Source organism: Falco biarmicus, chromosome 3, assembly GCF_023638135.1.
Source record: "Falco biarmicus isolate bFalBia1 chromosome 3, bFalBia1.pri, whole genome shotgun sequence".
Lineage (NCBI taxonomy): Eukaryota > Metazoa > Chordata > Aves > Falconiformes > Falconidae > Falco > Falco biarmicus.
Window position 1 is genome coordinate 90500989 of NC_079290.1, and position 23694 is coordinate 90524682.

The following is a 23694-nucleotide window of genomic DNA, read 5'->3' on the forward strand; positions in this document are numbered from 1 at the left end:
TTTAATTGAACTACCATAAAACTACCAGATGAGTTTTTAGTATTCCTTATAGAGTTAATGTAGGTACAAGCACTGATCATTTAGAATGACCTTAGAGTATCGTTTGTTGTTTTTAATTAATGAGGCAGAGCCATGAGCATAACGGTTCTCAATTTTACTGTTGTATTCTTCAGTAGAACAAAGGCAGGCATATTCACTATCACAAGGAGTTAAAATTGAGGAAAATCTAGCTACTACCTGTGCGTGTTTAAAAAAAGTGAATGTTCTCTAAGTTGTTCTTCCCTCTGCCCCAAGCAGGGAATGCATTTGTGTGCGTAGGCCACACATAGGCCCCATGAGTGTGATGACCTCGAATTGTGTGTTTCATTGCCAGTGTCTTAATATTTTGGGTTCCACCTATTCTGGGAAATTCTGTATTTAAACTCCTCACTGTTCAGGGGATTAATGAAAAAGCTGTTTTGAGCATAATTTGATGGCATCTGGTGTTCTTAACCACAGTGTTAATTGCAAGTGGAAAGCCAGTTACTGTACAAAGGTCTTGTTCACTCTTTCAATGCTCAGCATTATATGCTTTCCAGCATTGTAGAAATGAAGCAGTGGGTATTCACTGTTGCTTTAATCTAGTTGGAATATCTAGTCCCAAGAGTTCCCAGACCTTGGTTTGTGAGGATTTGAATTATGGATGGCATGTGTGGTTGCAGATGGGGTGTCCCACAACATAGGGTACATGCATCTGCTCCTGAGGAGAACCTTAAAAGCAGGGCTGTCTTACAGGATCCCGTGCAGCTCTGGTATGAGTGACCAGCTGCATGCCTCCTGTTCTCCTGCTTGTAAAGCAAAGACAAACACCAGATTCTGAAGTGGACTCTCTAATACCTACTTGCTGCCAGCAAGAGGAGCAGCCAGGAAAACAGGATCCAAAATACAGAGCCGTCCAGTTTGACTGATGGCAGCTTTTCAGATGTGGAATGTTCCATGTCCTGGCTTGACTGCTCCAGCAAAGTCTAGATATATAGAAGATGGGAAGGACAGCCACAGGCTGTTCTGTCAAGAACGTGCACAGCTGAGTTTGTTTTGGTTCAGTAGCCTTAAGTAGAAAAGAGAGAATTGTTGAATCAAGCAGGATAAAACTTATGCAAAACACTGTAGAAGTAAGAATGCTGTTCAGTTCACATGCACTTGCAATTTAGCCAGTCTGCATGGCATTGTTAACTAGTACGCTCTATTTCCTAGCAACAGAAAGACAGGAAAGAAGGCTCGAAATATTTGTTAGGGTTGATAGGAGTAAGATAACTGTAAAAATTGTTTCAGAATAGAAGCATCAATGGGAAAAACTAAGGTAGTAAATGGAATAACTTTGATAATTCATATTTAAAGAGCACCTTCTCTTGGGTCATAAGCATAAAAAGTTCCTTGCGTGTAGGAAATTACCCCTAATAAGCTTGTAAGTAACAAGGCTGTCTCATTACCTGAAGTTAAGAACTTAAAAAAGTTCTGGTTGTTTCCAGAGACAAATCTAAATACAAAACACCATGACAGGAGGTTTGCTTATCGCCATGCTTCTGCAGTAGCTTTTTGGTACCTTTTGGTTAATACTATTTCTTAAGTCAGAGTTCCTCAACACCGTATATAAAAGCCAAAAAGGTCAGTTAAGAGCAGCTGCCTTAAGCACTTCTTTCTGTTTTTTAGAACTAATACAGTTTAGGTGCTATAACACTGTACTAATCTGATACTAACAGCACCTGCCTGTCTGGATTCCAGAAGTTCCCTTTATGTATGTTACCAAGCAATTATCTACGTTAGATATAGTGTCTCTTTATTAGTAGCACTTCATTCAGTGAAAGGATTACTTAATGCTTTGCTGTTATGCTGCTAGCAGGATGAAATATCCAGCTGGCACTCTGGATTGTGTGTATTCCAGATATGCAAGAGGAAGATGCTGTTCTAGTGTAAATTACTTAGTGCCGTTGATTTTAACTGATGGCAGGTGTTAACCAGATTAGCAACACAGGAAAAAAAAACAGTTTGCTATGGCAGTTTACCTTGAATTGCCCCAGAATTGAAAACTTTGTTGTTGTTTATTAATATAAATTAACAAATTTAATCAACTTTAATGTACTTTGGAAGGTTTAAATGTGAAAAATCTTTGTTCTAGGGAATATTTTTCATTTAAAATAGACATGTTCTTCAGTAGCAAGAATTTTGCCTTCTGAACTATGACATCAGAAGACCTCACTTCGTAATACTGGCACTGGAAGCAGTTACAATGACTTTCATAAGAGGTTTCAGTGTTGATGGCAGTTGGAGAGTGGCTTGCTGCTATTGATTAATCTCAGTATTGCCCACGGAAGTGTAGTGTATTATATAACTGAAACAGTCTCCTTTCTACCCGTTTCTTTAAAATAATTTAATGTAGCTAAGTTATGATAGCAAGTACAGTGCATTCAGTCCTCCCTGGTAATTTTCTAATGTTATTTTCCAACCTACTTTCTGTGTGTGAAAGATTTAAAGAAACAAATCAAAAGAGGCAGTAAATTACTATGGAAGGGAAGATGGTATTGGTAATTTCTGAATGTAGTTCTCTCAAATAGAGCTTTAAATTGTCTTAGACGTGGATTTGATGTCAGGATTTACAGCAAAGTGTTTCTCCAGCAAAACTAAATTATGATGATTTGTTGTACCTTTGGTCTGTAAATTACCTTACTCAAACTGGAACAATAGACTTTCTTGTTGATACCAAAAGGTATAAAGACTAATGGTGAACGAATACAGTCTTTAAAGTGTCAGCTACTCATTTTTCACATTAATCTTTTTCTCAGCTCCCGAAGGAACTGTCTTCTGAAGCATTTGACAAGACTATTTTAAGAGCACTAAATCAGGGTTTTCAGAAGAGGGAAGAACGAAGGCATGCTGATCTTGAGCCCATAATCAGGTAAATATTGTAGCAAATCCATCACCTGAAAAGTGATTTAAATCAAACTAGCTGGCTTTTAGGGACAGTGGAAATTCTGCTGCCTAAAAGCAATTTGTGAATGGGCAGGCAGTGAAAACAGATACTCTTGACACTTTTTTTCCTTTAAATTGAGACTTTTATTAAACTGTAATGAGTTACTTCTTCAGAAGTAATCTGAAAATATTTGTCCTGAGCAGCAGTATATAGCAATGATTGGCACTTCTGCAAGGGTCTTGCCTCCATTATACAAGATTACATTTAGAAATACTAGAAACAGTAACTCAGAGCACACATATTCTAATTTTATGACAGGATAGAGTGAGATAACAAATTTGGAAAGAATAAACAGTGATAGTGAAACGTATATAAAATTAAATGTATCTCACACATTTGTAAGAAAATGGCCCTTACCTCATAACCTACTATTTAGTGATGAGAGTGCTTGCTGGTATGTGGGATGTGTTGGTTAAATTCTGTAACTCAGAACAGCAATATGAATTTGTATGTGCCTCTTTCTTCCCCCCCCCCCCTACAGATTCCTTGTTACATTTGTTCTTTTCTGTCAGGGTTGTTCAACCTTGTTCAAAACAAATTATTCGTCAGATTAGGCAGTATCTCAAGTTAGGGTACTTGTTGAAGAATCAGGCACCACTTTTTGAGCTCCTGCTCAGAACGTACTATGAGTCCAAGCATATCAGGTCTTTGGGTTTTGTCTTAATAGCTTAGTTAAAGAAGATACAGAGCTGCTGGTGCCTCAGCCTTTTCCTTCCCAATTCCCTTTTCTTCTGATCTGTAATATTGTCTGTCTTTATTGGCTTGATTGTCAAGCCAAAACCTAAATCTGTGCAAACAATTTTGGCTAACAAACATTCTGGTTTCAAATTAACAAACTTGTTAAATAGAGGTTGACTGAAGAGAATGTACTACGGTAATACAGAAAGGTTGTGAAGCCTCACTGCACAATAATTAGAAACCCAAGAGACTGAGGATAACCTTTGAACATATCCAACCGTGTCATAGTATGGCTCTATAACTACAATTTGCAAGTTATGTTTTGATTATATTAGAGTGCTACATGAATAATCTCATGAAAATAGCATTACTGTGTACAAATTTAATTTTCTTAAGAGTGTTGGTTTAGCATAAATATATACTTATTTGGGGGTCCTAAGTATGTGCCCAGTTCCCAAAAATTGCTCTCCCTTGCCCCACCTCCAAAAAAATAGAGCTGGATAGTGTTTCCTGGCAAGCAATAACTGAAAACTTGTTCTGGCATGTAAAAGCCATTCATTCTTGACCTGTTTTCTTACCTGAAGCTAGTAGAATTTGTCACAGACCCCTTAAGAACAGACTTAGACCAGTGCAGAGCAATGTGGAGAATCCCACTCTTTGTGCTCTTAGAGATAATTTTGAAACTCAAATGCTGACATTATAGGTGAATTAAACTTTGTATTTAACCAAGTAAGTGTGTTTGAGGAAGAGGTGCATTGTATCGGAAAACTAAATGTGTTCTCAAAAAAACCCCAACTTTTTATGAAGTCCAGTGCTTTTTGACTCAGTCCAAACTCTGATAAATTGTTGCAGGTGGCTAAAATGTTTGAATTGGGATGGCTTAAAAGCACATGTCTTTTACATTAAAAAATGTAAAAATGTAAAAAATGTCTTTACATTAAAAAAAATTCATCATACCAATTTCCTGGTATGATGTAACATACAGGCTGTTACACTGGCACTGAACAGCAAAGCTCAGAGTTTGGACTTCTTAAGAACTGACCGCTTTGCTTTTGAATGTACTGTAGTAGATTTTTGTCTTCTTTCTATGGAATATTACTTACAGTTTTACGAATTCTCACTTAAATTTCAGGCAGCTATTTTCAAATACATCACAAGCTTTTCTGCAGAATCAGAGAGTATACAACTTCTTCCAATCAATTTCATCAGAATCTTTGCACACTCACAGTAAGAAATATTCTGTTTTATGTAACAGTCTATAAAAAGCTATTCTTTCTGTTGTGTCTAATTACAGTTTTGTAATTATGTATTCATGTTACATTGTATTCTACTGGTCATGTTTGAACTTCCTGCCAATGAATAGTTGCTTCAGCAGATATTCTGAGATGCAGATGCTTTTGACAGTGGGAATGGGCGATGTAGCATCAGCTTGTGTTTGGTTTTTTTCTTTCTTTACCTCTGCACCATCATACTATTAAAATAGGTAATTATGAATTGAGTAGGTGCAACAGTTTGGGACTTTTTCCTTTTAAAAAGATCTTAAACTTTTGAACAAGAAGCTTGAGCTGACCCAAAAAATCACATCTGTTTTTGATTTGGTTTCTTTTATAGATGAACCATTTGTCTCGATACTTAAACTAAGATTCATTTTGGATACATAGTACATAAATGATGGGATAGCCCTAATTTCACAACATACAGAATCTTGTTCAGAGCATTTGAATTGCAGAGATTCCTTGGTGGTCCTCTTACCTACTTGTGCATTAGAAATTGTTTGTGCGACCGAAGCTTAACTTCTCTCTATGGATGCCTTAGGATGTGATCTTCGTTTCTGTTGAATCTTTTCTTCTTTCAGTACATGTTATAGTTAAGGCACTGACTGTGAGGCCACTGCCTTCAGAAGTTGCAGAAGATCTTTGTAAGGAGTTGAATAAGTTAAGAGTTTTCGAACAGACTACTCATAGGACCTTGGAAGAAAACAGAGTAATGATGGCTGACTTTAATTTGAGATGATATATGTGATCTGTGACAAATGTATTCTTTGCATGATGAGATAGGGCATTGTGATTAGGATAGAAGTTGTAGGTAATTTTGTGACTTTTTTTTTTTTTTTAAGTAACACTTGGGACATTCTTACATGGCAGTTTCATGAAAATGTTTAGTTAATGGTGTCCTGGATGGTTGTGAAACTGGCTGGAATTTACTGCTGTGAAAATTCTGACAACTCTGTTGTATTGAAAGGTTGCATGTGTCTGTATATTACATCTAGGTGGGAAAGACTTGCAAGTGCATTGTTGTACACGATGATAATTTGAAATGGTCTGAAAAAGAACCAGTGCCGGGTTCCATCACAACAGACTTGACTGGGTTAGTGCAGGGCAGAAATTACCTGCAGGGTAGGTAGATCAGAATGGTAAAATGGACAAATGTCAGTTCTGCAGGAAGTCTTACAGATTATAATGTGATCATAAATGGGAGATAACTTTAATAATAGTAAGTAAATAATTGGGTACATGAAAGTTCAACAGGATTTGTCAGATATGATAGATAGGATAAGGAGCTTGAATTGTTTGGCAGAGAGGAGGAAAGACTCCAATGGAAGATGACTTAAGTCTTCAAATACCAGAGGGTCATGATGTAAAGAGGGTGATCTGATGGACGAGATAAAAAGGACTGGGCTTAACTTACGAGGATGACTAGGACCAGGGGCAGGCAAGAATCTGGTGATTACCAGACAAGTCCAAAGCAGTGAGGCAGGTCTGAGGTCAAGGCAGAAAAACAAGTCAGTTGGTTAGGGTTAAGAACAACATCAACAAGGGACATGGTCAGTCACAAGCGTAGCTGCAGTGCACCCGGGCGAGGGCCTGAGCTCTCAACCCAAAGGATGGGGACACCCTGGATGAGGCCACTGCCAGTTCTTTTCCCAGGAGTCTCACCCAAAATTACAGAATGGCACTGTATCGAATTGAATCTTGAGCACAGGCAGGTGAAGCCCTTGGGAGGACAGGGGAAGAGGTTGCAAAGCCCATTGGCGTGGTTCAGGACCCTGACACTGAGTTAGATATTAGACGTTTCGTGAAGACAGTGCAATAAATTTAAGCATAGTTGATTTTCTTTTGAGAAGGGGGACTGGGTGGCTTGTCCGGGGTAGCTCACAATCACATTTCCTATGATGCAGGGTAACAGAAGCTGTACTAAGACAGAAGTACTCACCCTGCTCATGGCCAAAGTCACCACAATTAAGTGGCTCATGATTTTTTGGGTTTTTTTATTGATGGCCTCTGTGTTTTTCTAGGTTTCCTGTTTGTGATTCCTGGAATCCTGCTAATACTTGCAATTGCAAGTTAGCCCATGGTGGTGTATTTCAAATCTGGTGATAGTGTTGGGGGAGGGGGAGGAAGTGTATCTTTAAGAAAAAAAATCTCATCGTAGTTCTCAAATCAGATGTGCAGAATTAATTGGCAGACAAAGCATTTGTGGCTTAAATTGGTCTTCAGTTGCTATTTAGATTTGGGGATAAAGGTAATATCTCTTCACAGAAATAGAAAAATACTCTTTCCAAAGAATATGGTTTTAGTAAAACTTGTGTGGAAATAAATTCTGTGTTCAGTGAAGGGTCTTTATACCTTAAATAATACTTGGGATCTCACACTGAATAATATATTCAGTGAGCATAATTATGCCACCATGGTTCCATTAAGGAGGAAATCAATGACACTTCTCCAGGTTGGAGTAGACTTCTGATTCCAGCAGACTGTATTACAGCATGGTCTCTGGGGATTTAGTATCTTCAAAACAGACAACGTTCGGAAGGATCTTCCTATCAAAGTTTCAAGCTCCTAAGCAGCAGCTCTCATGCTTTTACCTGCACTAACTTGGAACTTTTTGAGAGGGAAAGAGTAGACTCGTAGAGTTAGATTCATTTCCAAACTAAGTCTTTTTTCAGAGCAGGGCAGTGCTATTTTTGCAACAAAACTGTAAATATTATTGCCACTTCTTTTTACATCCTGTCTGGCATAAAGAAGCAAAAATTGTGCATGGAGACTATGTTAGATGCACTAGAAGACTTCAGCCCAAATTAGGTCTCTTTCAGCAGGTGAATGAATTGATAATGGGAGGAGTGTAACTTGTTGCAGAAGAATTCTAGTAACAGTTGTTGATCTCCTTGCGTTTCCTGCTGTAACACAAAAAGATTATTAAAAAAAAAATGTGAAAGGCAGGATAATAGGAGCATTTCTAATACTATCATCACAATCCAAACCTTTTAAAATGGCACCATAGCTTTAAAATTGTTTTGCACACTCCTTTCTTCAAAATAAAAGTATCTCCATAGAGCCTTTGCTCTTGGAGATGGCCTGCTTTGAAGGAGATGATGATCAAATTACTGCCACGTGCAAACCAGTAAGTTCAGTCTTCCATTTCCCCAGCTTCCAGTTTAGTGCAAGCATTCAGGAACTGTCTAGTTGTTCAAGATCTATAAAGTTACTACGTGAACTTTATTCTCTGCAGGTAACTTACAACCCTCTTTGAAGACGGTTAAGGCACCAGAACACTTCAAGGAGGACAGTTCAGAAGCTTCAAGTCAGGAGGAAGGTAGTTGTGTACTCAAAGGTGGTTCTTCTCTGAGAAATTTTACCACACTCAGTTCTGGAAATCATACAGTTGGCTGATTTCTTCATTGGTACAAAGTTGAGAGATGTGGATGAAATCTGCTATGTAAATGAAGATTTTTTGGTATACTTCCAGCAGTTTCCTTAGGAGGTTGCTATATAATTCAAGGAGTGGGAGTGTTTGTAGACAGCTCGGAGGCAGAAGTTCACAGCTGTGTTGAGCAACCAGGAAGATATATTCTACAGTTTACTTAAGCCAAGATTGTTTGTACCTTTTCATGTCTTTACATATTCTTCAGTTACCAGGGTTCAAAGTTGAGTACACTATTTCAAGAGTGGCAGACAGTTTTGCATTTAATGTGCCGAATTTGTCTAGCTTTTAGTTTTACACAGAAAGGATGTTCAGGTTTCCCTCTTATTCTTAACCTAGGCTGCTTTTGTACTCTGGACTGTTTGTAAGGACTGTTTGGGACTGTAGTGAGTATTGATTACAGTCTGAAAGCTGGTGTTTTCCAAATACCTCAAAAACAGTTCATATGAGGAAGCAGCGGCCTAGTGGCTGGTCAGTAATTTCATTCTGAAAGGAGTGGCAAGCTAGTTTTGCGTTCTTTTCAGTAGCGAGCAAGTATAAGGTAGGTGGAAAGGATGAGAAATGGGACTAATAGGTGAACATGGACCACTGAACACTTACACTGACACCACTGTTAACCCCGTTACACATCAATAACTAATAAGAAGCTTGCAGTTGATCTTATATGCAATCAGTTATCCACATATGCAGTTCAGACAGCTTTTCATTTTTTAAAAAAATCATTACTATATTCTTCTTTAGAGTTCAGAACACACCAAGTAAATTTACAGTATATTTGGAAATTACCCAAATAGCATTTTGTATACTGTCCTCAAAAAAAAAAAAAAGAAGGCATTCTGAATGCATTTGTATTATTTTAGTGAAATGCTATCAGAAGTTTAAAAATTGTGATTTTTTTTTTTAAGTTTGTTTTTTCAAATCATAATTTGGACTTATGTGTAGCATTGAGGAGTTCAGGCAAAAAGGTAGCTACCAGGAAGGCTACCTGTTCATCAACAGGTAGAATTAAGAAAAGTTGCTGCTGTTAAAATTTAATGGGTGCCTCAAAGAAGAGTTGGCTGTGTCTCTGAAGTTCTTGTTTCTTGTTTGAGGCAGTGTCTCTTTTTGTCATGTGTAATTTGTAAAGCTTTACTTGCGTAGTGAATTTTGAGGTTCAGAATATAATAATTCTGTCTAAGACTTGTCTTCATTCACGATTTGGAATGTGTGATGTAGTTCTGAGATGGATTTTAGCAGTTCAGAAAAAATTACAAAAGTCTGTACTTCTCTGACTGAACGCTTTCTTCTCTCCATCCTTTCACACTGGGTGATACTCAGTCACGCATTTAGTCCTTAGGATTAAATACAGAGGTGAGCAAACATAAACAGTTGTTATAGTTGCTATTTTTCTGTTTCATTCTTTTATGAAATGGAAGGTAAAGAGTCTTGATTACACTGTGTACAAACTGATCTGTCTTCTATGCAACAGTTAATTTCAGCACTGTAAATTAACCCTAGCGTATTTAACAGACATGTCTTCTACTAAGTGTTGGGTAGTGATGGGAAGATGAATTTGTTGAACTGACCTAAAAGAGGAAATAGGAATTGCTGTTGAAATTATGCTTTAATTTTTTTCCAGATGTAATGCAACACACAGCAGTTCACAAGAAACATAATGGAAAAAGTCCTGTTGCCAAGTAGGTACTAGAATGTAATGTGACCACACTGCATTTCTGAACTTCATTTTTCTAGTGCTTTGAGAGTATGAGTTTCCTTCCAGATTAAAGGTTGTTAGTAGGGGTTTTGTTTGATTGTGGTGGGGTGTTCTTGTTTTATTTTGTGTTGTTTCAGAGGCATTATTAACTTAATCCGTATTAAGAAAATATTTCAAATGATCATATTTATAAGTCTTTTTTCCTGAATTTTGTAAGTCTTCTCTGCTTGGGTAGATATTTTGATTTGTGTTTATAAGCCAAGTAACATAAATTTGTATTACATGTATTTTTCCCATGTGCATGCATACACTAAAAATTTGCAGTGCTGTTGATTTTAAGATTTTCTTCAGTGGCTTCAAAGATGACCTCGTAGGAGAAGGTAGTCCATTCTTCCCCTTGCTTAGTAGCAAAAGCATGTAAACCTTGCTGGTTTATGTCCATTGTACATTAAGGTAGTTTATTGAAGTTGAGAGGTTGGCCCCTGTGAACTTCAGAAAGTTCAACAAGGCCAAGTGCAAGGTCCTGCACGTGGGTCAGGGCAATCCCAAGCACAAATACAGGCTGGGCAAAGAATGGATTGGGAGCAGCCCTGAGGAGAAGGACTTGGGGTGCTGGTGGATGAGAAGCTCAGCATGACCTGGCAGTGTGCATTTACAGCCCAGAAGGCCAACGGGATCCTGGGCTGCATGGAAAGAAGCATGGCCAGCAGGTCGAGGGAGGTGATTGTCCCTCTGTGCTCTGCTCTCCTGACCCCCACGTGGAGCACTGTGTGCAGCTCTGGGGCGCCCAGCATAAGAGGGACATGGACCTTTTGGAGCAAGTGCAGAGGAGGGCCGTGAAGATGATCAGAGGGCTGGAGCACCTCTCCTCTGAAGTCAGGCTGAGAGAGTTGGGGTTGTTGAGGCTGGAGGAGAGAAGGCTCCGGGGAGACCTTGTAGCAGCCTTCTAGTACCTAAAGGGGGGGCCTGTAGGAAAGCTGGAGAGGGACTTTTTACAAGGGCTTGTTGTGATAGGACGAGGGGGAATGGCTTTAAACTGGAAGAGGGTAGATCTAAATTGGCTATTGGGAAGAAATTCTTTACTGTGAGGGTGGTGAGGCCCTGGAACAGGTTGCCCGGAGAAGTTGTGGATGCCCCATCCCTGGCAATGTTGAAGGCCAGGTTGGATGGGGCTTGGAGCAACCTGGTCTAGTGAAGGGTGTCCATGCCCATGTCAGAGGGTTTTGGAACTATGTAATAGTTAAGAAGGTCCCTTCCAACCCAGACCATTCTATGATTCTATATATGCTTTCAGATATGAAGTAGATAATGTGAATTTACCTATTAACATATTTTGACCAGAAACTTTAGATATGTTTGCACATAGTTGTGCAATACTTCAACTGTATTAAGAGAAAAAATGGATACAAAATTTATTGTGGTTTACAGTTTTGTTCTCTGTTGTTTTATCTGTAGAATGTATTTATCTTGGGGGGGGGGGGGGGGAAATTACCTGGAATTACAATAATTAGAATATAAACATAGCACAAAAGTGTTGATGATGGTTCACAGATCTTTTACGGAAAAGATTCCTGTGAAATTACCGGTTGGACAACTTAGTGATTTGTTTTATAACCCGCCTACTTACTTTCAGCTTGCATTTCTTCAAGAGGAGAATGTCATCTTGACAAAATCTCCGATTATACTAGTGGATATATAACCTACTATGAATTCATAAGAGTGGCAACCAAACTTACTAGCGTATAGTTACATCATTTTCTTATTCAAAGTATAATAAAGTACACTAAAACTGACAGTAGGAGGGCATGGGTTTGTACAGTATATGAAAAGTGTATAGGTCTGTGTGCCCTGCTGACTCTGTCAGAACTCTGACTGTTTTTCCAGCAGTCTTTGTTGATCAGTGCCCTCAGACCTAGTTAAATATTGCTTCTGACCAGCTGCTAAGAGAAGCTTCAGTGGAAAGAATTATAAAGTCCAAAGTAAATGCCAAGTGCAACTCCCCTTTCCCAGCACTACTCAAAACTAGCAATCCTGAAGGTAAAAATATAAAGCAAGACACCTATTTTGAAATTCAAACAAACACAACTGCAGTATGATCTGTAAGTAGCCATGCTTTCCTTTTCTTAAATATGGTGAATTCTGAAATAAGGATTACAAAGTAATTCCAGGTTTGATTTTCATGATGAGGAAGAAGAAAGGTGAATTCGGAATACATTTCTATCTGGAAAATTTCCCCATGTCTAGTGTGAAAAAAGCAAACAAAAAGACTGTTTGAAATATCGATGGAACCTCTTCTCTCAAGTACTGTTTCCTACAAATTCTGTTCTGAATTTTGCCTCAAATTAAAGTAGGCGAATGAGAAAGGAACTTGAGTTATGTTCAGATCATTAGTATAACTTTAGAGCACAATAACTCCTGTAATTACATTTTTTAAATCTCTTGAGAATTTGTAGAGTTTTCTGAAAGCAAAATACTGCAGTTTCCCAACGTGATGCAAAAAATGTGTGTGTTGGTGAGAAAGCCTGCAAGTTTGTTCGCAGTGGCATAACTTTTGTTTTTTCCTTTCAGCAGCACTAGCAGTGCAAAATGTTCTTCACTGGATAGCCTTAACATACAGCACTCTGAGCAAAATGGGGTAATGGACTGGAGAAGAAAAAGCTGTATTGTCCAGCAGCTCCCAGAGCACTGTACAAACCTACTTGACCAGGTGCGTTGCTGGATTTTCTTTACAGTAGTATTCCGAGGCACTTCAGAAGGCTGTCCACTACACATGATTAAATTTAGGTTTAAAAGATGAAGAGCCCTGCTAAAATTGTACAAATAAGTGTCAAAGTTCAAGTTGCTACTGACTTACCTGGATTAGAAAAAACTCGTAATTACTCACCACTGTCTTAAAGTTGCATATTTTGTTTATGAATTTGTAAATAAAATTTCCCAGGAGGTTATAAGTAATCAGAAAAGTCTGATGTTTGATTTCTAATCAGACACTTTCCTATTACTGTAACATATTGTCATCAGGGAGAATTTCAGAACACCTGGGGAATTTCTGTGTTATTCCAAGGAAGAAACTAGAAGCTCTATTAATAACTAAACCATATTCATGCTACAGTAGGGACAACAGGTTAATATTCTTTCTATTTTATCTGCATTATCTAAGTAACTTAAGTATTAGTCTTTGAAAAAGTTAATAGCAAGATGCATATAAACTTTGTGAGATTTGTGTCTCTTCAGTAGTCAATTCTGGTGTGAGTATAGTTGAGAAGAATATTTATAAATAAAATCATCTATTGAAATTGGGAGAAGGAAGGTTGCTCAGTGCTTATATCTGAAAAGCCTTGAACGTTAGAATTACCTGATATTAGTCTTACTCTAGAGAATTTGGCTATTGATTATTATGTGGGGAATAGCAAGCCAAACAAAAACAGTTTCTTCATTTCACAAAGCAGGATAATGAATTGAGATTTGCTTCTAAAAAGCAAATGGGTAGACTGCATCAAAGCTTGAAATATGGCAAGCTTGATGCAAGAAAAAAATTAATACGCTAAAAAAAAAAAAAGCTGCTTCCTATTTAAAGGATGTCCAAATACAGTATGTTTAGCCAGAGATTATTTCTGAGTTTTCACAAATTTTACTCCTTTGCCAAATATGAGATATTACTAGCAGCTAGTAATAGTATACTTAAATAATTATGCACGTTATGTTTTTTCTTACATGCTTCTAGGCTGTATTCCAGAGTTTAGTTTAGCAGCAGGCTCAAGTTTAAGGCTGTGTACCTGCTTTGTCACTATGTAAAAATAATTTTCCACATGTATTTCTCATCCCCCAATCATCAAAGAATTCCACTTAAATCAGTTTTAAATTCTGTAGCCCCTTAAGCCTTGCGAGTAGCCTTTTTAGCAGGTATGTGATGAAACACATTTGGGTTTATTCTCAAGAGGAAAGACAGCATGCAAAACAATAATATTCTGACATCTTCAGAATATTTGCAAGTAGTAATTTGCTGAGTATTTTGCTCATAATGGCATAAACACAAAACCAGATGCATTATTCTAAAGGCCAGGATGCACTGTACAAGTAGTTGTTTGTATGGTTGTAACACCTGTGAGCGCCCTAGTCTTGGACTCACGGACCTTGTCAGTCTGTAAAGGGGGGGGGGGGGGGTGTTGGCTTTTGTGATACAAATTCTGTTGTTTGACTTGCATCTTTGTATTTTCTGTCTAGCATACAGCAGAAAAACGTCTGTCTACAGTAAGCAAGAAGAAAGGAAAGCCACAGCTGGAAAAGTAGGTTTCCAATGTAACCAGTAATCCAGAAACAAAGTGTAATGCATTCACTTTGATAAACAGAGTCTACATCAATTAGGTGCTTTGTTTTGCTGTTGTGAAACAAGAAATAACATAGTGTGAAGCCAGTCTACATAAAAATCCTTATTTTCTGAAAAGAAGTAATTTGAAAAATAGAATGTAATTGTACACATTCATTTCTTGAAATGTCAGTTGTAATTTAGCAAAAAGATAAAGGAGCAGAACTAGGTTCTTAACCGATATGGAATTGCTTTTTTTCCCCGTATATATTTATTTGAAAGTTAAAAGACGTAAGGCTGTCCAGAAAACACTCAAAATCAAATAAGGATTGACGGCAACCTTTAATATTACCCAGTGGGTGGTAACTTGCTGAAATACTTTATCGAAGATAATCTGCACATCAGAGAGCTTCAGAAATTCCTGTGGCCTCCACAATACTGCATTGTGAGGAAGTGAAAATATTTCCACCCTTTCCTACTTCCAATTTGACTTTGCCATTTTGTTACTCTCTAGCCAGATGCTTTTATGCTGGTCTGGTTTGTAGCTGCGTTGTACATGTCATCGTTCAAAGATGATTTCAGTATCAGCTGCACCATTTCTTTTTTTGTGTTTTCTTTTTTAGATCTATATTTATAGTGTTTAGTAACACTGCTTGCAGTTTAGTTCCTCGTATCCTGCACTAAGAGCCTTTATGTATTACCTACATTTGTTGTTACACCTCCTAAATATAACATGTCTGGCCTGGAGTCACTGCCTTTGTTTACAGTGGCATTATATGTTCATTCATGGTTGGTTATTTGTGCTCATACATTTGAAAAAAAACCCATGAAAATTATTTACACAGGGAGAAAGCAAAGAAAACTGACTGCCGGTTGAATAACAGGACTAATGGAGTTAGAGTTGCAGCATCACAGCACATCCGTACAGGGACAGCAAAAGGTAAGATGGTTTTTGGCAGGTTGTTTTTAGGAAACAGAATTTCCATCTTTGCTGGTTTATTCATTGTTCTGCTGTAAAGGGGAAATTGCAAGTCCAAAATCTGTTTTGTTGCAAGTCAGCATGTTGGCTGTCCAGTCTGTTCTTTGACTTGCTGTATAGAACGTGCTAGACTCAGCCTTCTATATGCAGTTGCGTAGGGTGTGTTTCATTTTGTGCGTAACTGGAAGAATACTAGTGAAGTCTCCATAAGTTGCCTTACATGGAGGAGTAGTTGCAGAAACAGTTACCGTTGAACTACTTCTATATAAAATTTAGCTGTCCGAGTGTGTGGAGGTCCAGCAGTTCTCTTTGCAGCTTACTAGTTTCTTCAGCTGTTCTGGAATGGTCCATGAGGAACCTGTATAAAAGCCCTCTGGTGCGAACCATTGCTGAACTGTAGTGTGTAAACCAAGTCACTACTGAGCTGCGTGTGCTACCCTGACAGGGTTTTCAAGTTTGGGTAATCCAACAAAATCCAGTGTCTACGCCAAGGCTTGTGTATATCAGTCAGTTAGAAGACAAAATGGTGTTTGTGTTCTTTCAGTAAATTGAGTCTCCAAGCTTTATCGCAAATTTCTGAAGGGCTGCTTTACCCATTGACCTTGCCACCTTGATATTTTCTAAGCTCCCAGTAGCAGTTGAGCCTCTCTGATACTTCGCTCTCATGAAGAAAGCCAACAAAGAACTTGCCTTTTTCTACACCACCTAACTGGCATAAGTGTTGAAAAGACTCTTTCAGAGTGCCTTGTCTGGCTCTTGCTTCCACTTGGGGTACAGTCTTGATTAAGCTTTCATTCTTTCTTCTCATTGCTTCTCACCTTTGGGAGTTGCAGGTGGATTCCATTCTGAATTATTGTCATGTGTTTTGTGTGCAGTTTTTGTTACCTTCTACAAACAGTATTTGAGTAAAACTTTTAAGGATTTATGGTTCACAAACTTAGGAAAACCAGGACAATTTTAGAAAGCTATAGCTGAGGTCTGTACAAGCAGAAAACATGCTCTACAGAACAGCTTTGCTGCGTACTTTTTTGATTGATTGCTGTTCTTGCTGGGCAAAATGCGCTGAGCTTACTGAGCTTTTACGAACGATGATAACTGTAAGAGGTGCAATTTTGTGTGACATAGTGCAAAGTTAAATAGGGAATGCTTCGCCATAGGAGTTCTGTCTGCTTACTAGCCACTACTCTGCAGATGTGAAATTGCCTGCCTGACGATGCTGTTGGGCAGTTAAGGCCACTTCAAGAAGAAACTGCAAGCCACAGAGGCTGGAGGCAACCAAGTCCTGTCAGAGATGAGCTTTCTGCCTGTGTGTTTGTGTACAAACATCAAAATGTCTTTTGAGAAAAACTATTGGAGACATAGTCTAAAGAAAAAAATCCAAGTTGCAGTCTGAATCTCTGCCTGGTTTTATATAGCCAGTCTTGGTTTGAAATGTTCTATTTTGAGGCAGTAACTCTTCAACTGCATCGTGTTTCCTTCTGTTTTTTTCTCCCTATTTTTAGCTTTTCTGAGGCATTGGTTAGTTACACTTGTAACTTTGAAGACTTGATACTTAGCAATTAGCACTTTAGACTCTCGCTTTGAGTGATGTGAGGTTGACACTGCTGCTCGAGGTTATATTAGATATTTAAAATACTTGTTAAAATAATTTGACCAATGACGGGTTTAATCCAGGAAATTATTTCAAGAATTAAAGCATTTTTGATTATTTCCTCCAGCCTGTTCAATTTGCAGTAGCAACAATAAATTGTTTAATAAAGTATAAATAAAATATTAATTTATTAGAATCAATAAAGTAAATAGTGTTCTAATTTTTGTCCTGGAGTTTAGCCAACCAAGGTTTTGGGGTTGGGGTTTCCTTGAAGCTAGTGTCTGGCGTACATTCTGAGAGGGGGTGGATCTGTCTTATTCCTTCACCTGTGAGGCTGAACTTGTAAACCAGAACATACTAGCTACCCACCCTGAAAGCTGGTTTCTAGGAAATGAATTTCCCATGATCCCGTTCAGAATTTTGAAAACAACTTTACACTTTTTTTTAGTTCATCTCTTTTTTAAAAAAACAGGGTTTTTTGGTAGTTTGCTTAAAGCGCTTTCTGGAAGAGTTAATCATAAAAGGTGTATTATTTTGATGTGGCTTCCTGAGTTACCTTTCTGCCTTTGCTGGTATGACCAAGGAGTATTACATCTCTTTGAATGGAAGTGTTTGGCTGCTACTATTCAGAGGAAATGGCTGCTCAGAGAGGCTGTGGGGTCTCCTTCCCTGGAGACATTCAGAGCCCACCGGGATGTGACTGCAACCTGCTCTGAGTGAACCTGCTAAACGCAATGGCCTCCAGAGGTCCCTTCCAACCCTGACCATTCTGTGAAATAATTATTATTGTAGTGCAATTTGGTATGAGCGTCACAAAATTTATGAAGGGTGATCATTCTTTTCACAACTCTGCATTAAATATCATTTTTCAATGTTACCAAGGATTCAGTCATTGCAAATTTAAGGTCAAAGACCAGTCCTGAATGCTGGCAGTGGGAATGCTAGGAGTACAGGGCACAGATGCAATTAAGTAGGAACAAACAATGATGTAAACTAGTGTGAGATGTGAGCAAACCAAAATAACCTCACTTGCGTATACTGAGATTAAAAATAAAAATGCCAATTTTTATTTTTAGATCTGAATTTGGATGCTGGATCTGGTCATGATACATGTGGAGAAACATCATCTGAAAGTTACAGTTCTCCTTCTAGTCCACGACATGATGGGAGAGAAAGCTTTGATAGTGAAGAAGAAAAAGACAGAGGTTGTATTTATGGAGAGTGTGCATGAATTTTTATATTCCTAGACCAGTCTCTTCCTTGTATTGATTTTAGTTAGTGTCCCAGTTTTATTGGCTGCTTTTATTTCTGAACCAGCCACAGAATACATTTTGCTTTGTAGGTTTCACGACTGGATGGTTTGAAAGCTTCTAGCAAATAGTAGAACTGTTTAAATACTGCTGAGTTTTAGACAGCTACATACATGTAGTAATTTTCTGACCTCTGGCGTAGCACTGTCAAGAAATTTCAGCAGTACAATAATGGGAAAATCTTTGGCATGAAAGGGACTGGGTTTATACTGAATTATGTGTGGCAGGTCTGAGAGGTCCTTCTTTTTGTGTTGACAGTTTAATTTGCTACTCCTTCCGAATATGTGTAAGCTGCGTTAATGTCTTTCTAGGTAGATGCAAATTCCTAATTCGGTCTGTGTCCCGCTCTTCATATTTGCAGATACACACAAGTCAGAGACACCTTGATATAGGCAAGCGAGGGGGATTGACCTAGCTTGATTTGGATGAATGAAAATATCCCCAAGTTACTGTAGTTCAGGAAGGCGTAGCTGTCATTTGTGTTGTCAGACTTGGGAAGTTTTGTATGGGTAAATGAGCCCTGGGCATCGCTCTGTATTGTTTTAGATTCATTCGTGTGACTGATAAATGCTTTTGTCTCCACAGATACAGACAGCAATTCTGAGGACTCTGGGAATCAAAATACAACCAGGTTTACAGGTTACAGTGCTGTCAGTTCATCAAATATGAACAAATCATCTGCTCGGATCTCTTCAGTGAATAATGAAAACGGAAGCCTTTCAGAAGATCCCTTGAATGCAAAGTTTCAACATATTTCCTTCATGCCTGCCTTACACTGTGTGATGCACAGCGCTGCCCAAAAGCCTGAAGCGGTTGTCCCACCACCCATATCTGCAGATGGTAAAACAATGGGGATGCTCGTTACCACGCCTGTTGCTGTCTCGCCAGTGAGAGAGTCTGCAAATTCACCTCCTGGTGGAATGGGCCCAGTGACCTCTGGTGAACCTGAGAAACGCCTTGAGCTGATGGCTTCCCCTTTGCCAGTCCCATCCACTTTCCTTCCACATTCTGTCCAGCCTGGTAGCCCTGCTTTGCATTTGGCAATACATAGATTGAAAATGCCCTCTCCACAGGGGTCATCGGAAAGTTGCACAGTTAATGGACCACAGCAGCCAACAGGAAACTTAAATATCGGATCACCAAATACTGCCTTTATCCCAGTCCACAATCCAGGTAGTTTCCCAGGATCCCCAGTTCCTACTACAGATCCCATCACAAAACCTGCATCCCAGGTGGTAGGACTGAATCAAATGGTGCCTCACATTGAGGGAAACCCAGGAGCAATCCCTCAGCCTACCAATCTAAAGGTAGTTCTTCCAGCAGCTGGTCTCTCCACAGCAGCACCGCCACCTCCACCAGCCTCATACGCTTTGCCAGGCAGTCCTCATGCTAGCAGTGTGTTGCCTAACCAGAATACAAACGTGCTAAACACTGTAGCAACTTCCTCGCCGCCTCAGTCAGCTGCTTTAGGTGTTGGTCAGGTCCAGTCCACTGTTCCTCCTGCAATACCTACACACACGCCAGGCCCTGCCCCTAGCCCGAGCCCTGCTTTAACACACAGCACTGCACAGAGTGACAGCACATCCTACATAAACGCTGTTGGAAATAACAACACTAACGGGACAATGTTACCTCCGCAGCAGTTGGGATCTGGGCCTTGTGGTTCTTGTGGACGTAGGTGTAGCTGTGGGACCAATGGAAGCCTTCAGATTAATAGCTATTTTTATCCTAACCCACTTCATGGACAAGTCTACAGAGTTCCATCTTTCTTCACTCTGCCATCACTTTGCAATGGCAGCTACCTCAATCAAGCACATCAAAGCAATGGAACACAACTTCCTTTCTTCCTGCCTCAGTCTCCATATGCAAACGGGCTTATGCATGACCCAGTGATGGGGAGCCAAGCCAACTATGGTATGCAGCAGATGGCAGGATTTGGGAGGTACTATCCTGTATATCCAGCACCTAACGTAGTTGCCAACACAAATGGGTCGGGACCCAAGAAGAATGGGAACGTTTCATGTTACAATTGTGGTGTAAGTGGACACTATGCGCAGGACTGTAAGCAGTCATCCATGGAGGCCAGTCAACAAGGTAATCATGATAACTCCCAGCGGACTTGCTTTTGAGTTTAACAGTTTCTCTTTACCCTTTTGAATGTGCTGTTTCTGGTCTTGCCGAAAGGTGTGCGTGTGTGCGTATGTTTTGTGTAAATGGTTGTGCACTAGTGACCTGCTCTAAAACTGCAAAGTATGTTATCTCTGCCTGAAAATTTTGTAGAACAGTGCAAGGGAATGGAGTTCGCAGAGTGAAGTTGCAAATGAGCATGGTTTGGAGCTGGGAAGTCACACTGTATCAGTCCTAAATTGTCGTTCTTTTTTCACTGGCTGGTTTTTGGCATTATGTTGAGACTTGCATGTTGTTTCAATTTTTTCATTCCTGTTTAGTGTTTTTTTGGAGAGAAGTCATTGGCAAAAAGCGAAAGATATCAATTGCTGTCTATGATACAAACCTGGATTCTTAAAACTTGTGAGAATTTAAAAAAAAACCAACTGACTGGCCATTTGATAACTTTTCTAAAGCTTACCTTTGTACCATCAGCCATCCTTGTGTGCCCTATCATGCAATACATAAATGAAACATGTTTTAACTTTTCAGACATGTTGCAGCACAAAGGCAGAAACAATTGGAACTAAAAATCAAAGGAACGGCTTCAGTCTTGTACGCCATTTCTCTCTCCATCCAGAAGAATGGGGGAAGAGTGCAGTGTTTGCATGGAGCATAAACCATTTTTGATTCTTGGCCTGTGCCCATTCTGACTTTACTTGTTTGATTGGACAGGGACAGGAGAGACGAACCTTGTTAGGGGTTGTCTTTTCTTTGCATTTTTCCAGTCAAGGTAAAGTCCCACATCTACGGTCGATACCTTTTTTTAAACATACAGGTTTAGCAAGCAGATGAAAGAAAATAGCATAAAATCTTAGGACCTACTTTAAAAGGACGGGAGGATGATAGTGCCTTTTGACGAGCATGTCCATTTTGATACCTTGTAGTGGTTTTGTAATCCATTTTAATTGTGAGCAGTGACTTAGTAGTTCTCTTTCCTGTTTTAGGCACTTACAGACTGAGATACGCACCTCCCCCTCCCCCTTCCAATGATACCTTGGATTCTGCAGACTGAAACAAGTAAACATTGCCTACTTAAACTGAAGCTTGGGAAATTGAGGGAAGGTGTGTGCGGGGGGAGGTGGGGGGGTTGGTCTTGTGTTTTGGGACATTCCCGGTTTTATATTCTTTTGGTATTTTTCATTGCTTTTGCACCTCTGTTCCATACAAAAGAAGAAAGCTGAGTCCCTGGTCTCCTCCTGGTTCTACAAAAGGCTTGCGTAATGCATGTAATTCAAACACACAGCCAAACAATCAAAAAGAGCATTCGAACCATGCTTTTGCACTGAAGACTTGAGACATGTGCAATGTTTACTGCATTTTTTAAAAAAAAAGTCCTCTGACCTCTGACATCACTGGTGGAGCAGCCATATGGTGAAAGAAGAAACTTGGTCATGTTCCCCACCACAATCTTCTTCCCTCCCTCCCTGTTCTCCTTATGCTGCTGTTTTATTTTCTTTCCCAGTTTGTCCACATGGATTTGTTGGACTTGCATGAGTGTTTAGCAGTTCATACAGACCCTGCCCGTACTCTAAATTAATGCTCATGAATTGAGGGGAGATGTTCAAACGTCCTATTAGGAGAGTCCAAAGGAACACGCAATCCTGTATGTGTACTATATGTGACAATAATATATATACACAGCTCTTGAGAGTCCCAAATAAGTGAAAATACATAGAGCAGGAAGGGGATGAAACTGTATGGACTGGAACAGATTTAGAAAAACAAATGAGCTTAAATTGACAAATTTTTCTTCCATTGTAGCTTTTTAGCCTGTATGTTCAGCAACAAAGGTGACAAAAATGGTATGAATGTTGTACTCAGTGTGTTTGCATTTGTAATGAACATTGACAGCATTTTTTCCTTTTTTAAAGCTATTCTACATCGTGTCAACACAGAATGAACATTACTTGATTGAATATTTTTTTCCTAAACTATTACAGTGTTGCATTGTACTTAGAATGTAAATGTTTTATTTCAAACTGAACAAAAGCTATGGTTTTCTACAAAATAGTCAGGTATTAGTATTAGAACCTGTCTACCAAATAGCAAAGTCACTATTTTATAACAATTTACCACTATGCGTAATTACGGTATAATGTGAAAGACTGAAATGAGTGTTAAGATGGTATTAATCATGTCAGTATCATGAGTAAGTAAGTTTAATGCTGCTGTATTTTTTATTTTATTTTTAAAAGCCAATATATGTACTAAATTGCTTCCAGGTAATATTTGATTTCCTAAAGTGCACTGAGGTTATCTGGAAGATGAGTGTATTTTTTGACTGCTGCATCCAACACCGATGAAAAACTACCACTGTATATCCATAGGGTTTGGCATTCCTCACAGTTCATGGCAGAAGTGTTTTTTCTTAAAATCAGACCTGGTGTCCAGTAGAGGGATGAAATAAAATCGATCTTTGGTTCAGCTGTCTAATAAATTGCTAAACAAACAAAAAACTTGAAGAAAAAAAAAAAGCTTGATTACTACATTTCTTCATAGGTAGCATTTATATTTATAGCACCAGTGTACATTTTGAAACTTTTTTCTTGGAGGGGAGGGGGGAAATGGGGAGGGAGGTAGATGAAAGCTTTAATTTAAAAAAAAAAAAAGTTTAAGTAGTAAATGAAAATTATTTTGATTAAAATTTTTATTTGATCTGGGTATTTTTGGACCACTTGAAATGAATGAACTGCGTTTGAGTTGAAGTGAGGGTGTTAAACCACCAATGGACTTGTATTGTGAATTACCTGCCAGTTGTACTTTATGGAACTTATTTTATGATTTAAAATACTGTACTGTAAATAGGAGGTATGTTACCTTCTCTTTATTTGTATGTTTACCATATACTTTGATATTTGAAATGTACTGGAAAGGTCACTTATATTTCTAGAAGAGATTGGATTTTATGCAACCTTTTTCCTTGAATTAACAGCAATAAAAAAAAGAAAAAAAAGTACCTGTGTGTAAGTGCCGTGCTTTGTCACTGAGAGCAATGAAATAAGTGCGATGCTCTGCCTCTGGGTATAGGTGTGGGATTGCAGAAGGTTTTGGCAAGCCACTATTTTGCTTGGAATCTGTTAGACAAAGCTGAGAGTATTTAACTTGAGGTAAAGTCAGTCTTGTATCTGAAGTCAGGATAATGTATCTTGATTAAAACTTCATTAAGATAGATGGATCTCTTGGAAGAAAGAGGACAACCTTGTGGATAGACACAGGACTTTAACCTGGGCTCTTTGAGAACAGTTAAGCCTGTCTTGTATTCT

The 23694-nt window shown here is 38.8% G+C and overlaps 1 protein-coding gene across 4 annotated transcripts in view; it reads left to right on the forward strand.

The window, feature by feature from the left end:
• Nucleotides 1–23387, forward strand: part of ZCCHC2 (zinc finger CCHC-type containing 2) — a 47322-nt gene extending 23935 nt beyond the window's left edge. Inside the window, exons 5-14 of one of the 4 annotated variants that reach the window (XM_056330822.1) lie at nt 2820–2932; nt 4818–4912; nt 8195–8278; nt 10005–10062; nt 12648–12786; nt 14301–14362; nt 15228–15322; nt 18029–18157; nt 18848–20356; nt 21376–23387. In XM_056330822.1, the coding sequence (XP_056186797.1) occupies nt 2820–2932; nt 4818–4912; nt 8195–8278; nt 10005–10062; nt 12648–12786; nt 14301–14362; nt 15228–15322; nt 18029–18157; nt 18848–20356; nt 21376–21443 (2352 nt within the window). In that variant the 3' untranslated portion in view covers nt 21444–23387. The remainder of the gene's footprint in view (nt 1–2819; nt 2933–4817; nt 4913–8194; nt 8279–10004; nt 10063–12647; nt 12787–14300; nt 14363–15227; nt 15323–18028; nt 18158–18847; nt 20357–21375) is intronic. The other 3 variants (XM_056330823.1, XM_056330824.1, XM_056330825.1) reach the window with 3 other exon arrangements.
• Nucleotides 23388–23694: the final 307 nt, after the last annotated feature.